Source organism: Sesamum indicum, linkage group LG11 (assembly GCF_000512975.1).
Source record: "Sesamum indicum cultivar Zhongzhi No. 13 linkage group LG11, S_indicum_v1.0, whole genome shotgun sequence".
Taxonomy (NCBI): domain Eukaryota; kingdom Viridiplantae; phylum Streptophyta; class Magnoliopsida; order Lamiales; family Pedaliaceae; genus Sesamum; species Sesamum indicum.
The window spans coordinates 14,905,423-14,924,811 of record NC_026155.1 but is presented as its reverse complement, the minus strand read 5'-3'; the positions used below and the strand labels follow the sequence as shown (position 1 = coordinate 14,924,811).

The following is a 19,389-nucleotide window of genomic DNA, read 5'->3' as shown; positions in this document are numbered from 1 at the left end:
GACCTTTGTGAATGACTTGTTGGAAAGGTATTAGTCCACCTTGAAGTATAGAGATACTCCCAGTTCTGGTTATGTGATCTAGGATTTTATATGTCAACCTTAGACCCAATGATTTATCGTCTTTGCATTCTGCAAGAGTTGCGGCAACTTTTTTGTTGTTCTTTCATCGGACTGATGGAACCTTCTGACCCCAGTATCACTTATCCGGTGTTTTGCTAGAAGAGGGTGACCGATTGAATTGTCTATTAACCTTCCTGACAATTTGAACGTTTCATAACCCAATCAGAAATGTCATATGCAAGTCTAATGCGGTTAAATTTCAATATCCACCAACACACTCATTACTGTGGTTTACTTTTATATTGTTTCTTTTTCCTTTCTCTCATGCATACATTTTCTGAACTTTATTTTGATCAAGAAAAAGGTCCTGAACATGGTACGCCAAGATTATGAACAATTGTTCTCTCCCTCTTTACATGTTCGTGTATCATGTCTGACATTGCCAATCATACAAAACTAGAATAGACTATGTTAAGCACTTCCTACAGAAACATAAGCCTTTACATGTTAGAGGCCGCCACTGCTGGTTTCCGAATGTCTTCACACCCACGTGGAAACTCTTACTAGTGGTGTCTCCTTCCATCTCAAGACCATCTCGTTCTCTCTCAGCCTCTCAATTGTGACCCTGTATGAGTTCTCTCTTTCATTCACTATCTGCTTAGCTTCAGCCAAGCTCTCCTGGCTCAGCTTGCGGCCCTCCAACTGGGTTTCTGCCTGATCACGACCTTTTGTCATCTCCTCCCAGTCCATGGACCAACCAGTTGGACTCATTAATGGTGCTAAAAAAAGACTTTCCATGGCTGTTCTTGCTTCTGCAAGATAAACTGGGAAACTTCCCTCCAATGACTCAAAAATAGCTTGGTAGTGTCTTATAAGATTGTCAAAATATGAAGTGTAACTGCAACAAGTGTTCAGACTCTCCCCTGCTTCTCCATCTCCAAATGTCAGAATTCCTTTAAGATTCGCTAACAATTCCCTGGCCACTTTCACAAAATGAGCTACGCTGCTTCTTGACCTTCTCCTTCCCATATGTGGAAGTCCCACCATACAGTTGAAAACCAGCCATTCTCGGCCTTGTCCTCTTTTCTTCATTCTCATAAGTTCAAAAGCAAAATCCTCAATGCTTTTTTCTTCTATTTGCAGTTTTACACCATATTGTCCTGCATGTGCGAGAAGCCGTTTCTTTGCATCCTCAAAGTTCCAACAGGAACTGGTGCATTCCTCTTCTGATTTTACTGATGTGAGCCTCAGGGCCTTTTGCTTCCTGCTCAGGGCCTCAATCAGTGGAGGCCATTGAATCCCCTCTCCCATGTCGAAGTCTACTATTTGTATTATTGCTGCTTCATCTGGGACAGATTCTAGGATTGCCGAGTTAGCTGTGAAATGAGCAAACCTCCCGTTTGGAATGCTCTGGTATAACACCTTGAATGCAGCTACAAAGTTCTTGCTCGACTCCTGTCTTAGATATTCACCTTGGTTTTCTGTGGACTGGAATAGGTTGTATGCCACACGTTCCATGGTGTTGCCGAGGGGATTTGTTTTCTCGTTTATTGATTTTACAATCACATCAACTAACTCCTTCTCTCCATTATCCATGGCTTCTCCATAAGCCCTCATTAGATGGAGGAGAGCCAATTGATCATCTACTTGCATCTCATCGGCTGGCAATAGTAGCGACATCTCATCCATGAAAGGAGATACTATGGAGTTCTGGCCAGATTCTAAAGAAAGGCAAGGACTCAATTCATTTCCTTCAGCATCATTCCCATTTATCCACTCACAGATATCCTCAATTTCTTCAGTTGGAATAGTCTCGAACCCATCCATGGCTGGATAGATTTGAATATCTTCAACCAAAGTTTCAAGATCAAAAAACTCATCTGGGAACATGTTTGGTACATATGAATTTGATGAAGAAATCGCAGAGCACTCTTCAAGAGAGGTGAATGAACAGGAAAAATCAGAGTCATCAATACCACAAAAATCCATTTCCTGATCGTAAGAGGTGTTATGATTAAAAGCAGAGCATGTGAAGTTGAAGGTTGACATGGGGGGAAGAAGAAGCTCTGACTGCATTCTGTTCTGGTGGGTTCTTTGCAGGTGAGAGCAGAGTATTGTTTGGTGATACAGGTATCGCATTTATATATATTATAACTTGGCAGTAGATGTTGACAGAAAATAAAATAAAACAGAGACGAAGACTACTCTATTGGTAGTATATTATACAAAATATAATCTGGTAAAGTTCCCTGAGAAGTCCTCTTTCCTTCTTGAAAATTTCTTGGATGTTGAAATACCGACTTCATTATGTCTCTATTTGATTAACAGAGTTTTAAAAAGCCTTTCAAGGTACATAATCAACGTGAACGGATGGCTGGAGATTAGCCGTCCATTTGGGTCCCAGGGTCGTCTTCATGGTGAAAGAACACCATAGAGTTAGATCATATTCGGAGACAAAACTTCCCAAGATTACCTATCCAAGCAGCTTTTTATGATAGGGAAGCTTGCAGTTATTCTTTCTTCACTATAGTCATTTAGAAAAGACAAATAGAAGAAATTAATTTACTTCATTCCCTTTGTTTCGTGCAAGCCCTCAGGATTAAGAACAATTTAGCAGTAAAACTTTGAGCGTTAAAATGAAAATCAGAACCCCTTTATGACGTATCCTTTTAAGTCTAGTAAAATGAGATTTAGAACCAAAATTTTAAGACACTTTGATATGTAAATCTGGGCTATGCGGGCAGGCGTTCTATCAGAATCTATTTGAATCTTGTGAATGATGCAGAATCCCATACAACTTCATTTGGAGAATTAAACATATTTGCTCAGCAGTCTCAGTCTTTTTGAGATGTTGTGATCAAATGAACAGTTGTTTAAGGTTACTGTTATGGTTATAATATGGTGATTAACCAAACTGTCTCACTGTCTTTCTAATGAAGAGCCCAATCAGATCACAAAGCGAAGAAAACAAGTTTGTAGTGACATATTAAAACATGGGGACTGTCGTGTTTGTTGTTTGCTTGTACAACGTGGGGCTTTTTCAGTCATTTGACGAGACGTGCATTTGCAGATTTGAATTAAATATTCGAGCAGATAGTGACATTATTCCTTCTTATCAACAGCCAGCCTTCCTACCTGATGATCTATCAGTATTATAAACAATTTCAGTGACATGCTCCAACATTATTTACGAGGTTGTACCATCCAAAACCATATATCCTACTTGCATGAATTTCTGGGAACTGTTGCGAGATATTTCCTTTGATGGCATCTGGGGACATCATATTTTAATTCGTATGGACATTGATCAGTTGATGTAAAGAGAGCTTCATATCTGATGTTCTATAGAGAAACGGACAGATTCTGATTCTTTTTTTAACTGCTGAATTGACTCCTGTTGTGGTTGATTCCCTTTCTTGACGGCCAGAAATTGGGATCTCCTCATCTTATGGAATCAAGTACACTATATTATCTATTATCTTTCTTCACCTAAAAAGACATCATCTTTATCCATTTGAAGGCAATTTCATGCAGTGTGTGAACTGTGTTTTTCATATATCTAAATTCAACCATCTTAATGCGTTGTCTCAGTAATCTGGAGCCTTTTGACTTGCTGTTTTCTTGCAGTATTTTCTTTAAGGTTCTTTAACTCACCAGAAATATGATTCTCATGTTTCCAGGACAAAGGATACTAGGATTAGTTTCCTCCTGTGCAAATAAAATGACTTGACTTTTGGACTTAAGACATGTTACATAGGATTGAAGTCATCTCTACATGTGTGTGAAGCAGTTAGATTCAGGAATTCTTATTCCTGGTAATATTTCGTATAACAAGTCAACAAATAAACCAACCTCAACATTCCAAAAACTGGCTTTTCAATGGATACTGCATCACCTTCAAAGAAATTGGACCTTCGTTGAGGACAAGACACAGTTCTTGATCATGAGGTAAAATACTTCTTTAGCATTACACGCGTCAGATGAAGACGGATTATGCTTTCAATGAGGACAGAAAGAACTATGATTATGATAATGTTGGCGTATGATTGAAGATAGAGTTTCTTATTACAAAATTTTCCATGAAATTAAGGTTGAAAGCGAATTACTCTGTCCTTCAAGCAATGTTGGTTTTTGTTTTGTCACAACCAGAAACTACCACACATGGCTGTGGTTTCAGTATTTTGGACACATTGAATCATATGCAGAACAATGCACCCTATCATTTCATGGAACAAAGAATTCAAATTTGCCTGGTAATGATTTGAAAAACGATCTATTATTTAGAACACAGCCTGGGATAAAACAATCTCTCTAGATAAGACAAAAAATAAGTTCACTTTTTAATGTTGTAATTTGGCTAATTCATGCAGATAGGTTTAATACGAATTAAGGAATACATATATATATATATACACACGTAAAAAAAGAAAAAGATCAACAACTTTTATCCTTAAATTTTTTAATCATTAAAGCTGAGAGTACCTTCCTTTACAAACTGCCAATAAGTTAGATGCCCCAATTCGGCCTAGCTGCAAATGCTGTCTGCCCTTTTGAGGTCCTTATATATCGAGCCCGACGTATATTCATGTCATCCCTTGGCTTCAAATTGAAAAGTTTCCAAAAGATGAGTCTTTGTGAGATCTATCAACCCTCAATGATACTGTTCAACAATGTTAATCCATTTTCCAATGATGCTGCAGCTGAAGAGACATTGTCTCCTTTGTTTTCCTTTACAGAGAACTCCCCTGAAATCTCATCCTCCATGAAATATCTTGAAACTATCTTCTATGATGAGTGCATGGAATTTCCTGTCCATGGTGATGAATTACATGCCAGTTCTGCAATACATGATATTTCTGCGGCAGATGATTCTTTTATGGATGTTGATGAGTTTGATTACATTTTCAATGCTGCTGATGTCAATAGCATCCCACAACCTGTAAATGAAACTGCAGAGAGTGGAGTAAGTTATTGTTCTCAGCAGTTTCCAAGTGATGATGGATTCTGTTCATGGAATCATGATCGTTCCATGGAAGTATGTGAAACATTCATGGACAAGACAAACATGCATCCACCCCCAGTTCTTCCCTCTGAAGGCATGGAAGCAGGCAACCAACTCTGCCTAATCCATCTCCTCTTGGCTTATGCTGAAGCGATGGATAATCAAGAAACTGAGCTAGCAGAAGTGATTTCTAGACACATAATCCAGAAAGTGAATCCGGTTGGTGGAACAACAGAACGTGTCTTGTACTACATGTTCCAACACCTGAACAAGCAACCAGATTACCTTGAACAAGAGTCGTCCAAGAACTTCTATCCAGCCTTCATGGCATTCTACCAGATGTTCCCTTATGGGAAGTTTGCTCATCTCGTGGCCATTTTGGCCATCCTAGAAGCCATGCCTTGGGATGCTGAGATCATACACTTAATTGATTTCGACATTGGAGAAGGGGTTCAATGGGCACCCTTTATGGAGGCCATCAAATATCAACATAAGGAAATAAGATTAACGTCGGTGAAGCTCAATGAAGAAGATGAAACTAACCCCTCCAGATGGGGATTTGAGGAGACAAAGAGGAGATTATGTGATCATGCAGATTCATATGGCCTAAAAATGGAAGTACAGGAAGTGGGATTGCAAGACTTAGAAAGTATGATGAAGAACATGAAGGAAGGAGAGTATGGGAGGAAATCATGGTATGCATTCAATTGCCATGTGGGGCTTCCACATATGGCAAGAATTAGGAATAGAAATGATGTTTTGGAGTTTCTAAGTGTGGCCAACAATTCACTACACCATGTCAAGGGCATCATAACCTACGGTGATGGAGATGCATGGCACAACATTTCAAGTTCTTGTAGTTACACTACATTCTTGGACAACAATTTTACGCATTATCAAGCCTTGTTAGAGTCCATGGAGTCCAATTTTCCGGCCCACCTCGGAGAAGCAAGAATTGCCTTAGAAAGTTTGTTTGTGGCACCGTTAGTTCGTTGGGGCACGTGGGATCGAAAATGGGAGGAGAAGAAGCAATGTGGTGAATTTGAGGTTGGAGTAGGGTTGAAGGGGTGGAAATTTAGTGAAGCAAGTGTGGTGGAGGCCAAAGAAATGGTGAAGAGTGAATATGGGGTGAGGATTGGATTTGGAGGTGAGAAGAAGAATGAAATGGTGATGGAGTGGAATGGTATTCCAATGGTGAGAGTTTGTTGTTGGATTAGTTAAAGAAAAACATGTCACTCAAACTGCTGAAAAGCAAATGCAGTGGTCCAGTGGAGGAATTAGAGTATAAATCGGGAGAGCTTTGCTTATTTTCTTATCCCATTTTTGGGATATATAGAAAAAATTGTCGATATTATTCTACATAGTGGAATTATTTTTTGTAGGGTGTAAAAGGCTCCTCGTTGTACTTGTTTATAAACCATGGCCTATTAACTATTACAACAATGGAATGCAAAACTCCTTAATAAATTTTACAGACCAAAAATACAAATAAATACACAGAGAGATAAAAGAATAAAAGAATCACAAAGATATCAGAATGTGGATAAAGGCTCAGAGAGCCAGATCCAAATATAGGGCACACGGTCACTAGGCACCGCACCCAACCAAAACCAAACCCACGGTTGTACCATACAAAGAATGAAGTGGTTGATTTTCTACTATTGCTATCATTAGCGTAATTTGAATCTATATAGCCAACAAGAATTTTTAGAAAATTTTTCCGAACCATGCAAGTATCTAAGCGCCATTTGATAGCCTCCCAATAAGGAGGGCCAGCATTTGACATGTACCTACTTAATCAATTTATGGCATATGCAATATCAGATCTAGTACACACTATAAGAAACATGATAAACCCAATAACATTAAAATATGATATTTTTTTCATCTTTTGTTTTTCAATTTCACTTTTAGAATTTTGATCTTTACAAAGCTGAAAATAGGGTGCAAGGGGTACAAAATAATTCCCACAATCATCCCTCTCTCTCTCTTTATTTTTTTTTTTTTGAATAAATATCAATTTGATATGTGAGAGGTCTCACCACTCCACCAAATCTCTATTTTAGCTTTTTAGTAACCCAAATGTCACTTATAGTGTATGTGAGTGTGAGTGTGAGTGCGACTGTGACTGTGTGTATATAACTAATAGTAATAATAATTACACCACCTGCTCTAATAAATGCTACCATACTATCTTGCTAAGATGCACCAACAACACATAACATTTGTTTTCTTTCTCTGCTCTCCGCCAACTTTCACAACCATCATCCTTTCTTATTAAGCAGTAAAAGTACACATAAATCTGCTGATATCAAACACCTTCCACCTCACTTCTAAATGAAAAGTCTGTCTAATTTATAAAAAGTTCTCAAAACCAACACTATCTTACTCTATGCGTTTGATACTGCATATGGCATTAAAATAGAAGGCCAAGGACCAAAACTAGTATTCATTGCCTCACACAAGAAGTCTCTTTTTTTATATTGATAATTCACATAACAAGAAAGTTGCTCATATCAAGAAACTAAGAACTTCCATTTCTGATCTTGATGACCTTCTAAATTATAAAACTGAGAGAAGAGAAAATGAGATGTAAGGGCATTAATTAGACATGGCCCAAGAAGTTAAGATTAGTGAAGTAGCTCATTATTGCCCTGATAAGTGGTAAATCCAGGTAACTATCAACCATACTTAGTTTTGTCAATAAATAGGTGCACTGCTACCTGTCTATCTAGCTATCTATCTATTCGATTCTTCTCCAGTCTCCCCCAAAATACCAAAAACAGAATCTCTCTCCATGAAGTACAAATACAAGAAAAGTGAGCAGAGAAAACGTAATCTTTCCCTTTTAATCATCACACTCATTTCACTCTCTCTCTTTTGTGTTTTTGTATTTACCAAAGATGCAACTTTTATCTCCAAACTCACTCTCACTCTCACCTGGCCTCATCTTCTTATTCTTGGCCAATCAATCAATAATGGAACTGCTTCAAGATCAGCAGCAGCATTTGATTTTGAGAGGGATGAAGAAGCTGGGACTGATATTGAATTGCCATTAAGGGGCTGTGATTTGTCAAAGGGGAAATGGGTGTTTGATAATATCACCAGGCCTTTATACAGAGAAGAAGAGTGTGGGTTCTTGACTGCTCAAGTCACTTGTGTTAGAAATGGAAGAGAAGATACACTGTATCAGAAGTGGAGATGGCAGCCCAGTCACTGTTCTTTGCCCAAGTAAGTATTGTCATTATCAAACAATCTATTCATTAATTGTTACATATATATAAATTACAGGTAGCCTTAATGAACAAACAACTAATGTTGTAGTAAATGTATTTGTTGAATGAGGTTTGAGGCAAGAGTGTTGTTGGAGAAACTGAGGGGGAAGAGGCTTTTGTTTGTGGGGGATTCAGTGAACCGGAATCAATGGGAGTCCATGATTTGCTTGCTCCAGTCTGCTATTCTTCCCGGCAGAGCAACTTGGAACATGGGAGCTCCACTTTCGGTTTTCTCTATTCAGGTTTTTTACTTCTTCAATGGAATCAATCTCCTTTACTTGTACGGTGGTGGTTGTGTTCTGTTCCATGATGTTAGTTACAGTTCCGTCGGTGGATTGATTTCTGAACATGGTAGACCCACACACAAATTACATAAATTTGAGGTCAGGATTTGAGGTTGATGGGTTGTGGTCTGGGCCTTTCCAGGTCCACCACCAATCACGCAATAAATTGATTATCATTTGGTGGATTAGAATTACCGAAAACTTTTACCTAAATTAAATTCGATGGAATCAAATGAATTATGGTGCAAGTGCGATACATCCACTCATATGCTGCAAACTGACAGAATCTTTAGCTGTACGAACAGATTTTTCGTTTTTTCACAGGAAAGAAGCTCTTACAATTCGAATTTTTCGCACTTGTTTTCAATAACTTATATTGTTTGAGCAAGTTTAGATGAATACAATGTAGGACTATAATGCGACAGTTGAGTTTTACTGGGCGCCTTTTCTGGTAGAGTCAAATTCAGACGATCCAAGAAACCACAGCATTTCACAGCGAATTATAATGCCTGAATCCATTTCCAAGCACGGAATCCATTGGAAGTCAGCAGATTTTCTTGTCTTCAACACCTACATATGGTGGATGAACAGTCACACCATTAAAGTCTTGTATGTATATACCACGTATGTATTTGTATACACTACGCACAAGTTTACGTAACTGTGATGGTTGGGATTTGATGAACAGACGGGGATCATTCGAACAAGGATCAGCAGAATACGATGAGATCGAACGTACCACAGCGTATGAAAGAGTTCTAACAACGTGGGCCAACTGGCTAATCAGCAATGCTGATCATAATCGTACCTCTGCCTTCTTCATCAGCATGTCTCCAGTTCACCAACAGTAATTGCCCTCGAATTCTTGTAACTTTCCACTTGCATTAAGCAAGAAGGTCCATATACATCAATTTAAACATGGCCCACAATGTGTAGGAGCTCAAACTGGAACGACCTGGACGGAGTCGCCTGTGCCCGTGAAACGACCCCAATCTTGAACACATCCATGGCATTAGACATGGGCACCGACAGGAGGCTCCTACATATTACAAGGAATGTGATAAAAGCCACAAATACCCCGGTGACCCTGGTTGATATCACAACCCTATCAGAGTACAGAAAGGACGGTCATACCTCAGTTTACACCATTCGGCAAGGCAAACTTTTGACACCTGAGGAGAAAGCCGATCCTGCTACATTTGCAGATTGTCTGCATTGGTGTCTTCCTGGAGTGCCCGACACTTGGAATGAGTTGCTCTACGCCCACATTATTTCCCGATCCTGATGGATACCAGAACTTTTACTGGTGGTTTCGGAAACGGAAGAGTTTCAGATTTTGCCAAAATTTAGTACACAGCTCTTTATATTCTGAAAAATATGATATTTGAATTGCTGTTAGGGATTGAAGCTCTTTATATACGAGTAAAGTTCATACAAGTATTCCTGTAAGGAAAAGCTGATTCTGTATACAGATGAATCTTCATAGATTTAAGCTTACAATATGCTCCGTCATTTATATATATTTTCTTATAAAAAGGAACCGTGTTTATTTGAATTGGGGAAACCGTTTTTAACTGGTAAGTGTCCTATGCCCCCTCCAAGTTTCAAATTATATACAGCATTCTGGTAATTACCAGAATATATATACATATACATATATATATGGGCTTTTGGGGTATAGATATGACCATGGAACAAATGCAATACCAACAGTAAACGATGCATCAGTTTTGCTCATAGCAAAACCATCTTTCTATAGCTGCTGCACTAATGCCAAGCACAGACTACTCAATAAAAAATAAGATAGATGAACAAAAAGAGAATAGTTATTCTCGGTACGGACAGTGAAACTATAAGAAAGTGTATCACGTAGTGCAGTCTGTAGTTTCACTCAAGAATGACCGGGTCCATAAAGAGAACTAGTACCATTTCATGAATGAATAATACTAATTGGCAGTAGTAGGCCACCAAAACATGGTGGCTGTAGATGCATACATGATTGAGCAGCAAAATTTTGCCATAATTAGCAGACAATGAAAAGAATTTCATCATTTCTGCATCTTCACCAGCAGTACACAAGTCTTGAGCATACGTGACTTCAACCAACATCTTTGTTGGAACCCGGATGAGACAATGACTTTGTCAGAACAAAGGAAAAGAGGACAACACCATGGACAGAGAGTGGCAGCTGAGAGACAATGCTCAGCCACAGACAGAAAATGCACGCCCAATCATCCCTTGGGTCCATGTTGCTGTTTCTTTCAGCTGGTCATCATCAGACTGAAGGCACTCACCTAATAACTCTGTGCAGAATGAACTATTCTTGACCAAAACCTTTATGTTTGAACCAAGAGCATCTGCCAGATCACCCAATACGGCTACTGCTGCCTTAGTTACACTCTCGTCCCTGAAAAGCAGAAGCACATCAGAATACTGAGTAATATCACAAGAAAAAGAAAGAATAAATAAAATAACTGATGCATTTTCAATAAACCTCTGCTTGTCTTTGGCGACCAGTTCCAGGAACTGCAGGAGATGAGGAGCATGGGGTAGCATCAGATCAGGCTTGGAATTCTTGAATCCCTGAAGAATTCCAGAATAAGCCTCAAAAATGCTGCGCCTCAGCTGATTGCCATAGTCCATCATCTCCTCATCACTGTTATCCATCTGCGCACACACTTCTGAAGCGCTTTGCATCATTGGCAAAGCATAACTAATGTACTTCTCAAAGTGTTCGCCAATTGCAAGGGCAATATCCCCAAAGCAGGAGAATATGGGAGGTTTAACTGAGCGGTGCAGTTCACCACTGGAGAGATCCTTGAGAAGAAGAGTCATGATCCCATCACAATATGGCAGGATCTTGTCATCCAACGCACGGCAAATGTCACCAACTACCCCAACTGAAATGGAACAAACCTGATATTCCTCAAAATTCTGCAAACCCATCTCTAGATACTTATAGAACTCTTGCATGTACTTCCCAAATTCTGGTCCAACTGCATACGCCAGTGCACCAATAGCAAGCATAGCTTCTTCATGGACAGTAGAACTACGGCAGGCAAATACATTTAGGAAAAGCAGCATCATCTGATCAGCCACTTGCAGTATTATAGGCTTAGTTTCATCAGCGCTGCTTAGTTTTTGGATCAAAACCTGAAGAACACCACAAAGAGAGGCTTGCAAATCTCCTTGCTTTTCCCTGTCATCGGATGATAAAATCTGAAGATTTAGCGTTTGTTCCAACTTAGACATGATGGCAGGCAGAAGTTTGGAAATTATCTGAGATGTCTCTGAAAGGTTCGAACACCTAACAACCTCATTCAAGGTTTCATATGCAGAAGACCTCAACTTAGAGTCACTGCCATCTGTACGTTCAGCTGTGGCAATCAAACTGTTCAAGATATCTGGAAGGTAGGGGGTGAGCAGTGAAGAGCTCGGCCCAGCATCTTCATATCCCTGAGCAAGAAAATATATGGCTCCACAGACCTTCTCTGCCACATGTGGAGCGTCTTTTATGCTCCCCAACAAGACACCCAAGATCCTTTGAAGGTTACCAGGGGTAATCACAGAGAAACCGGTAGCTGGTGAGTGCAGTAACTCAAAGATACGACTAAGAGTCCATGCAGTAGTGTCTTTCACATGGCTATTTTCATCATGCATTGCATTGAGCAAAAACTCCAGCCCAGCATTTACCATAGGTGATAATTTCTCAATGCTCGGTCCTTCAAGGATTGAGCCAAATGCATATGTTGCTGCTTCCCGCGATCGCCAGTCAGTCTTTGATATGTTGATTTCTACAAAAGGCATTACAAGAGGAACAATAGCATCGCCAACAGTCCTAGCGACAAGACCAAGACATGTGCCCCCAGCCATGGCTAGATTCCAAATTCCATCCTCCTGATCTTGCTCCTCATCCTGTTTAAGTAGAGTTTCTAGCAGCATAGGGACTAAAGTTGGTAGAGCCTTCTGAATAAAGTGAGAGTGTGGAGCACTAGAATCCCCACTCTCAGGAACCTCGTAGTCTTGAATCTCCAATTCTTCATCACAAATGGAGCTCCAAAACTCTACTGCTTGAAGGGCAACAGCTTCTTCATCTCCTTTCACTGCGTTAGAGGTAAGCTCAAAGATCCTTGGCATGTAGGGTTCAAGTACCTCATAGTATGTTGATGCAATGGAAACTAGACATTCAAATGCAGCCTGTCTGATATCTGTCTCTTTTGCCAGCGCAGCATCACAAATCACCTTCATTATATAGTTCCTCTCCATCTCATTATCAAAGTTGGTCCGTGCAAAATCAAGGGCATTATACAGGGCCCTAGTTGCAGCAAGTCGGACCTCAGAGTTTTGCTCTGTGACATTCATTCCTTGAACAACAGCTGTTAGAACAGCATTTACTTCATCTTGCACAAGATCTTCATTAGATATCTCCTCGCATACGTAACCAAGTGTTTCTAGGGTAGCCTGTTTCAGGGATGCAGGCCTATCTGGCTGAGTCATGTTGGCAAGTAACAATCCTACGAGTTCAGGCCATTCTTTCCGGGGAACTTCTATTGAAGCTATCTTAGCAACTACCTGGGCAGCAGTGTGGCTCGCTTCCCGGACTGAAGAGCCAAGAGTGTTTAAAAGAGAGACTTTTATCTGGGATTTAAAAGAAAGTTCGATAGCTACCCATTGCTGGACAAGTTGGTCCTTTGTTGCAGCTTCTTTAGCATCCAAGGAGTTCTTGAGGATGATACCAGCAAGTCTACGAGACTCAGTCGGTTTGCCATCATTTGCGAGTTCAACAGATAATGACAGCAGAAATCCAGGCAAGTTTTGGTCCCGGAACTGACTGAGAGTAGTCTCTGCCTCATTTCGGATATTAGCATCGGGTGATTGAGCAGACAATAGATACTGGGTAATTTCCAGTGCCATTATGTCTACAAACAAGAAGCATTAAGGATAATCAACTATACAAAGATACTAACACATGAAGAATTACTGCATAGTGTAATATAGATGCTTGATTTATGAAAAATGTAAAGCAAAAACTTATTGAAGAAATGTCAGGGACAATGTGTGGCAAAGGCCTGTCACAGCAACTCATGCCAAAAATTGAGCGTTTCAGAGGATGATATTGCTATTAACAAAATCCAGGCCGTTCAATGTTGTTGTTCAAACTACATTCATGAATCAAACAAAACACAAGAGAAGAGGCCAAATTGCTTTACTCATCAGACAATCATTTCTTCTTAATTATCAGTAGATAGCAACGGAAATCTCTAAGTCTTAAAGCCTTACACCATGGACTTTAATTTTAACCCAGGTATGAAACAAAATCTAAACATACAAGACAGTAAACAACTTAAAACATCATTATCTCAATTACACTAAAACAACAATCGATGGATAAATCAACTTCGGAACAAAGTACACCGGTATCTGGAAAACATATAACAAAATTAACTCAAATACTGTATTATTGATAGATCTATTGTTAATAAAACAAAACACAGAAAAAAAAAGGACTACCTCGATCAAAGAGAAAATCAGAAATCACTTTGATTTCAGTTGAAGTAGGTAGGGCTTTGTCTTCCTCCTCTGTATCTCTCTTCTAACACTTGCTCTGATCAACTGTTCGATCAGAAAAGTGAGTCCTCCTTGGCATACACCTGACTGTATATAAATAGAGACAAATGCTGGGGTGTGAGAACAATAGAATGCGTGTAGAGGAGAGAGAGAGAGAGAGAGAGAGAGGGATTTCGAATGGAAAGAAGAAGCGGGAGGAAGGGTTTGAGGGGGGCAGTTGAATACAGAACCAAAATTAACGGGCAAGTCGTTTGGGGCTGCCCCTGCCTGCCCTGTTCACTGGCTTTTGAAAACCCTAACTCTTCTTAAAATGTCGCACGTGTGGTCCGTCGTGTGTATTGTGGGACCCAAAATGTGCTCGTTAAATGTACCTTATGGACTCTGTTTCGGATCTATTAATTATATTCTTGAGTAGGCCTTAGGCCCAATAGAGTTGGGTTGCTATACACCCTCTAAGGCCCGCTAGGAAATATAAGCAGCCCAATAGAGTACAAAGTAGTAGCGGTACCATATACAGATTACACACAGAATGTAGTGCCTGAAAGCAGGGAGGAATGGCCACGCATAAAATCAATATCACAGGCTGCTATTTCATGCATAAATTCACATTCAACAAGTGAAACAAACACTTTGCTCAGTAACTTCCCTCAAATTCTCTTGACTTTCCACTTGAATTAAACAAGAACTTTCATACTTCACACAGTTTTAGTCATCGTATTAAACAAAGCCCACAAAAACCTGGATGGTATTGTCCAAGTCTGTGAGACAGTCCAAATCTTGAACGCATCCATGGCATTGGACATGGGTACCGACGGGCGGCTCCTTGATAGTGCAAGGAACGTGATAAAAGCCACGAATGGAAACTAGCGGCTGCCAAACTAGTGTCATTACCATGCCAAGCACAATATAAAACTATGACAACTAAGAAAGATAAAGAAGAAGAGCATAATAATCTAGGTAGACAGTGAATAATAGAATCTGTAGTTTCCATACAAGAATGATGTGGCCCTGTAAGGCAAATTAATGCCCCTGCATGAATGAATAATACTAACTGGCAATAACAGGCCAATGAAACATTGTGGCAGTAAATGAATAAACGAGTGGCAAAATATCATAATTAGAAGATCAATGAAAAGAATTTCATCATTTCTGTCTGTTCACCGACATTACACAAAATTTGAGCATACAAGACCTCGACCCACATCTTTGTGGGAACCTGATTACACTATTACTTCGCCGAAAAAAAAATGAAAAGAGGACAACACCATGAACATAGAGAAGCAGCTGAGAACAATGCTCAGCCACTGACAGAAAATGCACGCCCAATCATCCCCTGGGTCCATGTTGCTGTTTCTTTCAGCTGGTCATCATCCGACTGAAGGCACTCACGTAATAACTCCATGCAGAACGAACTATCCTTAAACAAAACCTTTATGTTTGAACCAAGTGCATCTGCCAGGTCACCAAGAACAGCAACTGCTGCCTTAGTTACACTCTCGTCCCTGAAAAGCACAATAAGAAACACATCAGAGCGCTGAGCAAAATCATAGAAAAGAAATATACAAATAACTGATGCATTTTTAATATACCTCTGCTTGTCTTTGGCAACCAATTCCAGGAACTGCACAAGATGAGAAGCATGGGGTAGCATCAGATCAGGCTTGGAATTCTTGAATCCCTGAAGAATTCCAGAATAAGCCTCAAAAATACTGCGCCTAAGCAGGTTGCCATAGTCCATCATCTCCTCATCACTGTTGTCCATCTGCGCACACACTTCTGAAGCACTTTGCATCATCGGCAAAGCATAACTGATGTACTTCTCAAAGTGTTCGCCAATTGCAAGGGCAATGTCCCCAAAGCAGGAGAAAATGGGAGGTTTAACTGAGCGGTGCAGTTCACCACTGGAGAGATCCTTGAGAAGAAGAGTCATGATCCCATCACAATATGGCAGGATCTTATCATCCAACGCACGACAAATGTCACCAACTACCCCAACTGAAATGGAACAAACCTGATATTCCTCAAAATTCTGCAAACCCATCTCTAGATACTTATAGAACTCTTGCATGTACTTCCCAAATTCTGGTCCAACTGCATATGCCAGTGCACCAATAGCAAGCATAGCTTCTTCATGGACAGTAGAACTACGGCAGGCAAAAACATTCAGGAAAAGCAGAATGATCTGATCAGCCATTTGCAATATTAAAGGCTTAGTTTCATCAGCACTGCTTAGTTTTTGGATCAAAACCTGAAGAACACCACACAGAGAGGCTTGCAAATCCCCTTGCTTTTCCCTGTCATCGGATGATACAATTTGAAGATTTAAAGTTTGTTCCAACTTAGACATGATGGCAGGCAGAAGTTTGGAAATTATGTGAGACGTCTCTGAGAGGTTCGAACACCTAACAACCTCATTCAAGGTTTCATATGCAGAAGACCTCAACTTAGAGTAACTGCCATCTGAACGATCAGCTGTCGTAATCAAGCTGTTCAAGATATCTGGAAGGTAAGGGGTGAGCAGGGAAGAGCTTGGCCCAGCATCCTCATATCCCTGAGCAAGAAAATATATAGCTCCACAAACCTTCTCTGCCACATGTGGAGCATCTTTTACACTCTCCAACAAGACACCCAAGATCCTTTGAAGGTTACCGGGGTTAATCACAGAGAAACCAGTAGCTGGTGAGTGGAGTAACTCAAAGATGCGACTAAGAGTCCATGCAGTAGTGTCTTTCACATGGCTATTTTCATCATGCATTGCATTGAGCAAAAACTCCAAGCCAGCATTTACCATAGGTGATAATTTCTCAATGCTCGGCCCTTCAAGGATTGAGCCAAATGCATATGTCGCTGCCTCCCGAGATCGCCAGTCAGTCTTTGATATGTTGATCTCTACAAAAGGCATCACAAGAGGAACAATAGCATCGCCCACAGTCCTAGCAACAAGACCAAGACATGTGCCCCCAGCCATGGCTAGATTCCAAATTCCATCCTCCTGGTCTTGCTCCTCATCCTGTTTAAGTAGAGTTTCTAGCAGCATAGGGACTAAAGTTGGTAGAGCCTTCTGAATAAAGTGAGAGTGTGGTGCACTAGAATCCCCACTCTCAGGGACCTCGTAGTCTTGAATCTCCAATTCTTCATCACAAATAGAGCTCCAAAACTCTACTGCTTGAAGGGCAACAGCTTCCTCATCTCCTTTCACTGCGTTAGAGGTAAGCTCAAAGATCCTTGGCATGTAGGGTTCAAGTACCTCATAGTATGTTGATGCAATGGAAACTAGGCATTCAAATGCAGCCTGTCTGATCTCTGTCTCTTTTGCCAGCGCAGCATCACAAATCACCTTCATTATATAGTTCCTCTCCATCTCATTATCAAAGTTGGTCCGCGCAAAATCAAGGGCATTATACAGAGCCCTAGTTGCAGCAAGTCGGACCTCAGAGTTTTGCTCGGTGACATTCATTCCTTGAACAACCGCAGTTAGCACAGCATTTACTTCATCTTGCACAAGATCTTCATTAGATATCTCCTCGCATACATAACCAAGTGTTTCCAGGGTAGCCTGTTTCAGGGATGCAGGGCTATCTGGCTGAGTCATGTTGGAAAGTAACAATCCTACGAGTTCAGGCCATTCTTTCCGGGGAACTTCTATTGAAGCTATCTTAGCAACTACTTGGGCAGCAGTGTGGCTTGCTTCCCGGACAGAAGACCCAAGAGTGCTTAAAAGAGAGTGTTTTATCTGAGACTTAAAAGAAATGTCAATTGCTACCCATTGCCGGACAAGATGGTCCTTTCTTGCAGCCTCTTTAGCATCCAAGGAGTTCTTGAGGATGATTCCAGCAAGTCTACGAGACTCAGTTGGTTTGCTATCATTTGCGAGTTCAACTGATAGTGACAGCAGAAATCCTGACAAGTTTTGGTCACGGAACTGACTGAGAGTAGTCTCTGCCTCGTTTCGAACTTTTGCATCTGGTGATTGAGCAGACAATAGATACTGGGTAATCTCCAATGCCATTTTCCGTACAAACAAGAAGCATGAAGGATAATCAAATCTACAAGGATATTACAAAGGCTAAATCACTGCATGATGTAATATAGAGGAGAGGATTCTGAAAATTCTAAAAGAAAATTTTGATTGGATAAAATGCATGGCGAAGGCCCATCACAGCAAACTCACGCCCAAAATTGACCGAGTCAAAGGGCAATGCTGCTATTGTCAAACTCCAGCCCTTACACTAAAATTATATTCATGAATCAAACAAAACCAGAGATAAGAGGCCAAATTGCTTTACCCATCAGACAATCGTTTCTTCTTAAGTCATAATTAATTAGTTACAGAAATCTCTCTCTCTTAAGCAGTACTAATTCTTAAGCATAAGTAGAGCTTAAACCATGGATTTCAATTGAACGCATGGATGAACAAAGTCTACAAGATATGAGCCAGTAAACAACTTAAAACACCATCTCAATAACACTAAAACGGAAATCAATAGATAAATAAACTTCAATACCAAATTACGGACACCTGAATACACATATAACAAATTAACTAAAAGACTGGATTACTAATAGATCTAAAGTCAATAAACCACAAAATAAAAAGCAGAAAACGAAGCACTACCTCGAGCAAAGAGCAAACCAAAAATCACTTGGATTTCAAGTGAAGGAGCTAGGGCTGTGTGCTTCTCCTTCTCTTCTAACACTTGCTCCGGTGAACTTTTCAATCAGAAAAGCGATTCCTTCTTTTGCACACACTTATACTGTATATAAATAGATACAAATGGTGGGGTGTGAAGAAAAGAAAAACGCCTGTAGAGGAGAGAGAAGGAGATGGATTTCGAATGGAAAGAAGAAGCGGGAGGAAGGGTTTGAGGAGGGTAGTTTAATACTGAACCAAAAGCAACGGGCAAGTCGCTGTGCGCTGCCCAACCTGCCCCATCCACCGACTTCTAAAAACCCTAAACTCTTTTAAAAATCTCGCACGTGTGTGTGAAGTTAGATGTACATTTTTGTGGACTCAGTTTGGGCTACTACTATTTTGGGCAACAAATCGGGCTTATCTAGAGTATGCCTAGCCCCATACAGGACTGCTTCATTAACCATACACACAACATGAGTTTCATGACTAACAGTCCAATGATTTGGGCTCAATATTTCCCAAGGAAGATCTTGTCTTCGAATTTGAATGCGTGCTTAATTGGGTGCA

The 19,389-nt window shown here is 40.2% G+C and overlaps 5 protein-coding genes across 5 annotated transcripts; 2 read left to right on the top strand and 3 right to left on the bottom strand.

The window, feature by feature from the left end:
• On the bottom strand, window positions 601-2,049 carry LOC105174733 (nodulation-signaling pathway 2 protein-like). The gene has a single exon (XM_011096920.1). It carries the CDS (start codon window positions 2,047-2,049, stop codon window positions 601-603), a length of 1,449 nt encoding a protein of 482 aa, XP_011095222.1.
• LOC105174732 (nodulation-signaling pathway 2 protein-like) lies at window positions 4,571-6,283 on the top strand. Its single transcript, XM_011096919.1, has one exon. It carries the CDS (start codon window positions 4,571-4,573, stop codon window positions 6,281-6,283), a length of 1,713 nt encoding a protein of 570 aa, XP_011095221.1.
• On the top strand, window positions 7,747-10,139 carry LOC105174604 (protein ESKIMO 1-like). Its single transcript, XM_011096756.2, has 5 exons — window positions 7,747-8,293; window positions 8,408-8,579; window positions 9,031-9,230; window positions 9,310-9,468; window positions 9,558-10,139. The coding sequence occupies exons 1-5, from the start codon at window positions 7,860-7,862 to the stop codon at window positions 9,904-9,906; spliced, it is 1,314 nt and encodes a 437-aa protein (XP_011095058.1). The 5' UTR covers window positions 7,747-7,859; the 3' UTR covers window positions 9,907-10,139.
• Window positions 10,520-14,448, bottom strand: LOC105174603 (importin subunit beta-1-like). Its single transcript, XM_011096755.2, has 3 exons — window positions 14,133-14,448; window positions 11,116-13,540; window positions 10,520-11,028 (listed from the first exon to the last, which is right to left on the bottom strand). Exons 2-3 carry the CDS (start codon window positions 13,533-13,535, stop codon window positions 10,824-10,826), a joined length of 2,625 nt encoding a protein of 874 aa, XP_011095057.1. The 5' UTR covers window positions 13,536-13,540; window positions 14,133-14,448; the 3' UTR covers window positions 10,520-10,823.
• LOC105174601 (importin subunit beta-1-like) lies at window positions 15,304-19,083 on the bottom strand. The gene is made up of 3 exons (XM_020697861.1): window positions 18,805-19,083; window positions 15,779-18,203; window positions 15,304-15,691 (listed from the first exon to the last, which is right to left on the bottom strand). The coding sequence occupies exons 2-3, from the start codon at window positions 18,196-18,198 to the stop codon at window positions 15,487-15,489; spliced, it is 2,625 nt and encodes an 874-aa protein (XP_020553520.1). The 5' UTR covers window positions 18,199-18,203; window positions 18,805-19,083; the 3' UTR covers window positions 15,304-15,486.